At 37.9% G+C, this 8,432-nt stretch overlaps 1 protein-coding gene and 1 long non-coding RNA gene across 2 annotated transcripts in view; one reads left to right on the forward strand and one right to left on the reverse strand.

Annotated features, from left to right (window-relative positions):
• LOC107674091 (spermatogenesis-associated protein 17-like) overlaps positions 1 to 8,432 on the forward strand; it is a 30,801-nt gene that overhangs the window by 11,764 nt on the left and 10,605 nt on the right. The window contains exons 7-8 of the mRNA XM_016467974.1: positions 1,061 to 1,246; positions 3,787 to 3,935. Coding sequence (XP_016323460.1) covers positions 1,061 to 1,246; positions 3,787 to 3,935 — 335 coding nt within the window. The remainder of the gene's footprint in view (positions 1 to 1,060; positions 1,247 to 3,786; positions 3,936 to 8,432) is intronic.
• The window catches only part of LOC107674093 (uncharacterized), an 82,161-nt gene that overhangs the window by 1,041 nt on the left and 72,688 nt on the right, over positions 1 to 8,432 (reverse strand). The window lies entirely within an intron of this gene.

The raw sequence follows: 8,432 nt of genomic DNA on the forward strand, positions 1-8,432 counted from the left end.
CATTTATTAGTATCATCAATGTTATTATATTATATTATATTATATTATATTATATTATATTATATGTGAATTTCTGCATATGTACAGGTTGAAAATATATTGCATATGACCATGCACATTATTCATGACTGACATCACATTCAAAAGAGGACAATCATTTAAACCACAAAACTCCAACTCAGACTTAAGTGCTTGTCAGTGCAGGAAAGGTTTAATTAACACTCTTCCGAGTTTTCTCACTCTCTACCTCCCCCTCCCTGCTTTTCTCACTCTCTGTGTCTCTACGCTGGGCAACTTATGTTCCCACAGTCTGACCTTGTCTCCGTGAAATGGATGGGTCTCCCATGGTTCATCGTTAACCAGAGAAAATTCCACTGGACAAAAGTGGCTGCGCTGACATAGATGTAGTTCCTCGGTACGAGGGTCAACATCATTGCTCTTTTCCTGTAAGTCCGAGGCAAGTTGGGAGTTTGTGGTGTACCTCCCACCATGTGACACCCAAAGCTACAGCCTTACTGAAGTGTATTACCTGTTAAAGTTATTATCATACATAGTAATAAAGCTTGAAAAAGCTCCCATTGCTAATTAAGCACATATGAGAAATCATCTGATTACAGACTTATTATTCTAGCTGTTATTCCTCAGGCCAAACCAAGAACCACCGAAGTGCTACAGTAAGATCAGACAGCTCATAGTTAGCTAGCAGACATTTACGCCAGCAGACATGACACATGCCAGAGTGATGGATGTGTGTCCATTCAGGGGAGGTGATAAGTATAATTGTTTTGCTGTGGTTGACCGAATAAAGTGGGTTCCTTTTCCTGAGAGCTAAATGTGTATTGCTGTAGGCTTTGCATGGATACCTATGATGAGAGGTACAATGGAAGCTGTTACCAGTCCATTGCTAGCAAATTAGTTATTAAAGAGGGCATGGGGATGTGTTTGGAGGTCTTTGGAGGAAACAGACTTTCTCTTCATTATGCCAACAGAAGCATAACATTGTTTTGTTCACCTTGCTCATCCAAACTGGTGGATTGTTATGTTTGTTTGCTTATCTTAGTGTCCAGGTGTTTTCAATTCACCGTTCAGAGCAGAACCTGATGAGATGGAGCTGAGACTGAGAAAAGTGAAGCTGCTTCTAGTGCGATCGGCTCCTAAAGAGAGGAAGACCCCTAATATAGCCCCTGATCTCACTAACCTGATGCCAAACAGGGAGCGTCTACCACCCATTCATAAAAAGCCACAGGTGAGACATTGCCCAAGATTTCCTTAAAGGAAAAAAATAGTCATTATTTACTCATCCTCATGTTGTTTAAAAAATGTATAACGCTCTTTCTTTAGTGGATCACAAGAGTACTTTCAAGCTTCAGAAGTAATGAAAAATCATCAAAAAAGCAGTACATATGACTTGTGTACTTTATTCCAAGACATCTAAATTCATACAATAAAAACGGACTAAAATTGTTATTCACTGAAACTCTTGACTTCCGTCCTAGCTGTCCTTGCTGTGAGTAGCGATGTCTTATTCATGAACAAATGGTTTTTATGAGTCAGATCTCTTCAGTGTTATAAGTTGATCAAGTTGACAAAATTGTTCGGAAAGATTTGTTCATGAATCAGACTTAACTGATTCTTCAAGCTCAATTTTCATGACTTCATAAGACTTGGAATATAGTGCACAAGTTTTATGGACCACTTTTATGGACCACTTTCATGGCACTTTTTTGTCTTGTTTGAAGCTTGATAACTCCAGTGCCCTATTATCTTAAGGACATTCTACAAAAACCTTCTTAGTCATATGGGTTTAGATCAACATGGGTCAGTAAATAATTACATTTTATTTTTATTTTGGGTGAACTATCGCCCCTATTGTTCAGGCAAAGATAAATTATTTATTAAAGTTGGTTTAATGTAATGTTGGTATAGGAACATTTATTTGTCTTTTAGCAAAGTCACACTAAAATCTTCATTTATATTCATAACAAATGTATCACCACTCGTTACTGGGATATTTTATCAACTCAAAGCGTTTGTTGATGTCCCTCTAGACTCTACCAATGAAATGGCCTCAAAAAGATGACAGAGTGGGGTGACAATTAACAAAAGAGATCTTGAGATAACTATGATTAAAGCCAGGGTTTAATGCCACAGTGAGATCATTTTGAAAAACTTGCCGTAAAAATAGAAAAATATCATTAAGCGTGCCTCCCTTCTCGCCTGGATACCACCAAAGCATTTAGACAGCCAGATAACCGGTGATAAGCACGCCTGTCAACCCAAGCCCCTTTATTCCATGGATCTCATTAAGGGATTCTCACCAAGGGAATACCGCAACATGTAAAGGTGCCCCTATAAAGAATATCTTTAAGTACTTCCAAATCTAGCATGTCATCTTGTCCAGCTGTGAGGGAGATTTGATGATACGTATTTGCCATTTGTGTTATTTACAGTCCATGACTTTTATGGTAACTGGTTCTTATTATTGGTTTCTATTAATGTAAAACATAAGTGAGCAGAAATGAAGCGTGAGTCATTTCTTTTTATTAGTGCCCAAGTTCTTCTCCCTGGGCTGGATTTTCACTCCAGCTGGGCCCAGTTAGTGGGAATTCATTTAAAGAAAACTGACACATCTTTCACACAATATGCAGTAGATGAAGATGCATTATTTATCTACATTTTGCCCTTACAAAGACCCCAGAATAAGCAGCCACCCTCCACCCTCAAACCCGATCTCTCTCTCCTCCCCTTCCCTCATGTCATCTCTCTCTCTCTCCCAATTATTTGTGGTCTGAGGTGGAGCCCCCTCCTTAGGCATCTCTCCCTGTGTGATAAGCATCTGCGAGTGATAGATTGATTATGTGTATTGTTAGGGGAAGTAAGGGGATTGGTCAGTGCCAGCCAGGTGCTGATCTGGTCTTGATAGTATCAAGGGCAGAGAATGTTGCGCCAGCATGAATTAAAAGCAGCAATGTCTGAAGGTCACATTTAAACTAAGAGCAACCAAAACAATAAGTTATGCATGTGGAGCCATGCCACAAGTGTGTTTGTGCCATTTCAAAACAACATATCTCAGGAAAACTTTCGATTTGGGCAACTAAACACATCTGAAAGCTTGTGTGTCAACATGTCAGGTAAGTATGTTCAAAATAACAGGCTTGTGGTACAATACCATGGTACCTGAACCTGTCCAAAATGAATGGCATAACATGGTAACGCCATTTATTTTGGACAGGTACCATGGTATTATTTAATTACCATATTCATATACCATGGTATTTCCATTTTAATCCATGGTAAAATGTAAAGGTGGTACTTTTTATCTATCTATATTAGTGGAAAACGTGGTTTGGTGACGCGGTTAAGAAGCCAAGTCAGACTTAGAGAGCACGGGCAAGCCCAAACTTAAGATCATAATTAAAATGTAATGTGATGTTAAGTGATTGAGAACATCAATGAGTTATTTAAAATCTATTGTTATAGTGGAATAATATGCATTATGTTAAAATGGCTAGAAAAAAATGTCCCTTAAAAAATATTCTATATTAGCATGTTGATTTGATAGTGAATTTTAGTGCATTTACTTGAAGTCTCTTCCACCTCTGCCTCTTCAGGGCCTTCACTATATGGTCAAGGTATCATTATCAGCACTGGTCAGGTGTGTTAATGTCTTAGATGAAAAGACTGGAGCTTTCGTGGGTCCAGCTGGCCGTCCACAGGGGCCTCATCAATAACGAGGCGGGCGGGTCTGGGCAATAAAACATTTACCTTATCCCCCGTACCTGTCAGGGGCCCTTTCGCCCAGCTCTGGAGGTGCAGCAGCAGCGGCAGCGGCCCCTGGAGTCAAGCCTGCGCGTGACTACATCCATCACTGCCCTGGAGGAGGCCAGAGAGGAGCTCAAACGGCAGGAGTGGAGGACTCGCATCATCGACCAGACGTAAGTTACACACACACACAAGCGCTCACATGTACACATCCCTGCACTAGAGATTGTGTGAAATGCACATATGTATTGCTTAGGAGCTGAATACAATCAATGGAACATATTCTTTAGCAGTAATTAATAATGAAGTGTAAATTCACTGCACAAGATCTCAATATGAATCAAAACGTATTTGGACACTTATGTAATGACATTCATACACTATTAAGGGGACTTAAAGGGAAAAATTAAAATTCAGTCAATTTACTCAGCTTCATGTCATTTCAATCCTGTATGTCTGTCTTCTACAGAACACAAGAGTATTTTTTGAAAGGGTTTTTTTTTTGCCTTGTTTGTTTTTACGATTAAAGTCAGTGATGTCCTAAACAGTACTGACTTTCATTATATGGAGAAAAACTGTTGAACCATTCTTCAAAATATCATGTATTTGTATGTACATGTATTGATATTGATATCAAAATATCAATATAATTTGTGCTCCACAGAAAAAAGAAAGTCATACAGGTTTGGAACATCATGAAGGTGAGTAAATAATGACAGAATTATTATTTTTTTTTTTTTGGTGAAGCATGCCTTTAAGATGGCTTTAATTAAAAAATGTATGAATGGCACTGCATATATGTCCAAATACATTCTGGACCCACTATATATCTTATCTTATCATGTACAATGCATTATCAAGTAGGGTTAGGGTTCATTTTAATTGTTTGATGAAATTAACTGTCCAAATACACTTTGAGGACACTACAGAATTTAATATGAATGTAGAATTATGTTTCCAAGTAAAATTGTGTAAATTGTTGAGTGCTTGGTCTCTATATGTGACATTGTCTAGATGCACATTAATCAAATAACAAGAGAAGCCCCACACTTTATTCAAAGTTCAGAGCAGATGGTAAAATCTCAAAAGGGGTTAGTTGCTAAATGCATTAACAAACAACAGCAACTCTGGCCAAAAATGCAACTTTTTTGACTATTAATAGCCCTACACTATTTCATCATTGCTGAGACATTATTTGCTGTCTTCTCTGCTATATGATTATTGCAGTGGATTATCATAGCATTTTATCACAACGCTACTTGAACAGTGACATCTCTGTTTTAAAGTCACCATGAAATCAAAATCAAAAATTCTTATTTTTTAATAGAATACTGTAGTGTTTATTATAAATAATTTATCCGTGCACTTCATAATTTTTTTTTAATTCATGTGCCCCCGTAATCTTAAATCAAAAATGTTAACCTCCCCTCCCCCTCAAAACGACAACTCGACTCTTCCGGTCACGAGCTATGGCGCAAGGGCGGAGCTAGTGACGTGAGGGGTAAACGCTGGGATAAACGACACGGGGAAAAGCTGAAGCTAGCTGATGCTTCACTTTATAGCACTGACACCAGTCATGAGGGAGTACGTTACCCCTAAACATCGAAAAGATATTAGGATATTACGACAACATTACTCGTAGGACATCGCAAACTAATTTTTTTCATGAATATGACTTAACCTGATGGAGGATGCGCTCAATCATTCAGGCAGTCTCTCTCTCTCTCTCCGCGCTGTTTAGGCATGTTTTGTGCCGTTGATCGTCGTCGTCATCCTTAATAAATAAAACATTTCTTCATGCTTGGGTGTCGGCTGTGAATCCAGTGGAGAGAAATCCCCCACCACTAACTGCAAACTGGCATTCAGATCTGCCTCCATTTTGTTTGCAATGCCCCAACTTCCAATGATCCAATCAAATCCTGAAGGACGAAATCAAGTCCAGCCCTCTCATTTCAGATGCCGTTTCACTCAGATATATGTCACAGTAGAGAAGAAAAAACAATCGCAACTTCCGTTTCATGCCGACTTTAAAACCCTTCCATTTTATTTTAATTACAAGCTCAATGTGCAATGTTTTTTAATCATGTTTATTTTTTTTCTTCTTGCTCCAACTTTAAAAAGTAAATTAGCTAACCCCATTAACACAGAATACCCCAAACAGGCAGTAATAGGTGAGGTGGTTACTGTGTAAATCGTATTATACATGTGGTGTCTGCAGGGCATGGCGAAGCATGATTAGAGTCTTTTTGATCCAGGATCCCACTATCGTTTCCTGCTAATTTCCTCCGGAATGTTTCAAAGAGCTACCGAAATGTTGCTACTCTCTTTTTTTTCCACCACCAGCTTAATTTCAGTCCTAGTGATGTCTCCTCAGCCTCCGATGCAGATAATGCTGGGATGGATTACCATTATTTAGAAAAACAAACAGCTCCATAGTTGGCTTATAGTTTGACAGGGAATTAAGTACTTGCACGGCGAAGTTTTTATTGATTTTAAAAATATTCCTTTTTTTTAGTAACATTGAGAACTACACTGTAAAATATTTTGCCAGGTAAACTAGTAATATGTTTCATATGGTAAATACACTAAATAAAAAGTCAGAAATATTAGTTAATATTAGTGAATCAACCAGACTAAATTAGGTCGCACAAACAATGAAAATTAATGATTTTTTAAAAATAAATTAGTAAATAAAAGAAAGTTTAATAATATCTAAGGAATGATTTATATAAGCTAATATAATTTTCTTTTATTTATTATTATTATTATTATTATCAGTCTTTAATTCTGTTCTGTTTAATACCAGTGTTACCCAGCAGGTTGGCTTACAAATGTGCAAGGGGAAGATATTATATGTACGTCTCTACATATTTCTCTTTTTCTCTCTCTGCCTCTACTCTGTTCTTTCTCTCTACTTCCTCTTACACTCCCCCTTTTCCTGTTTTGGTGGCCTCCTAGGATGTTGTCACTGGGCATTGGTCTGCACTGCCAAAAGATCCCCTGCGAGAAGTCAAACTTTCCTTAATGGCTTTCAATGAATAAAAACTACCCTATTAAAATGCAATTCAGTGGCAATGAAAGCAGTAAGTGAAACAGCCGGCAAGCAGCAGAAGCGTTGTGTATTCTGGGACATTGGGGCCACATTAATTTTTGCTCTGTGATGTCCGTCCCATGTGCACATTAGCATGGGTTGCACTGTAATCTGTCTTGTAGGGAGGCTGGTGTCTCTAGTGGATAAGGATGTCTGTGGGAGATTGGGCCATTATTTAAAGGGCCAGTGCGGTGCTTGATGTCACCCCCTTTTTCTGCCTTTACCAAGCATTATTGCTTATGTGGTACTTAGGTGACAAGAGAGCCTCTCTAATAAATAATGATCTTGTTCAGGATGGTTCTTTAAGGAAATGACTAAAGAGAGTGTCATACAAACTCCAATTTTGCCAGAAAGTTTCACTTCAGTTGGCACAGCCGCTATTATTATCTTTTCATAAACAGATGTTTCAGAAAGCATCAATGCAAAAATATGAGACAAAGTCTTTGATCTAACGATCCCATCTGTTTTATTTACTCTGCCAGTTTTGCACTGTATTTGTGCAACTTTTCCAGGTGGAGCGATTATGGTTACATTTTCCATATTTGTCTGTTTTGATTTCATTAAAGAAGACAGGACTTCACCTGTACTTCTGGTTTCATCATCATAAAAGGGAACAGACACAAGCATTGGGGATAAAAAAACCTTTCTTTGCAGATTGTGTTCACAGAAAGTGCCAAGGTTGTTGGTTGTTTGTTTGTTTTGTGACAAGCCAAGCCAATGCCCAGCGGACGTTTACCCAGCCTCGTGCAGACACCTCTTGTACCACACTGGATAAATCTTCCTCCAGGCAAAGTGTCTTGGGTACAATTTACAAAATCAACCTCGCTGTAATTAACATCTGGCATTTTTCCTAAGTAACCCCTATTTGCACTGAACGTGTACCCAGCAAACACGCAGCATGTGCAAAAACAACCACAAGACATTAGAACGATTAAGAAGAGATTTGTGTTTGGAAATGATCTGGACTAAAATGAAAAGTGCCTGTGAGGATAAGTAACATGTGCTATGTGAAAATAGCAGAGCATTAGCTTTTAGCAGGCACGCTAGCCAAGACCAGAGGCCACTAATTGGGCCGACACTGAGATTATGCTCTTTTCCACACATTAAGGCTAATACAACTAATGTTGGAAATGCCAGTTTTGCTATTTAATTTTGCGCATTAAATTTATCAAAATTTCTAATGTTACAAAAGATTTCTAATTTCAATAAATGCTGTTCTTCTGAACTTTTTATTCAAAGAATCCTGAAATCACCGTTTCCACATAAATATTAAACATCACAACCATTTTCAACTGTGATGATAAGAAGAAATGTTTCTTGAGCAGCAAATCAGCATATTAGAATGATTTCTGAAAGACCATGATATGACACTGAAGACTGGATTAATGGCTGCTAAAAATTCAGCTTTGCTATAACAGGAATAAATTACATTTTAAAATATATTGAAATAGAAAACAGTTATTTTCAATATTTTCAGTATTTCACAATATTACTGATTTTACTGTATTTATGCTCAAATAAATGCGGCCTTTGTGAGAATAAGAGACTTTCCCCCCCCCCCCAAAAAATCTTGTTTCCT

This window comes from Sinocyclocheilus anshuiensis, unplaced genomic scaffold (genome assembly GCF_001515605.1).
Source record: "Sinocyclocheilus anshuiensis isolate Anshui unplaced genomic scaffold, SAMN03320099.WGS_v1.1 scaffold544, whole genome shotgun sequence".
In the NCBI taxonomy this organism is placed as follows: Eukaryota; Metazoa; Chordata; class Actinopteri; order Cypriniformes; family Cyprinidae; genus Sinocyclocheilus; species Sinocyclocheilus anshuiensis.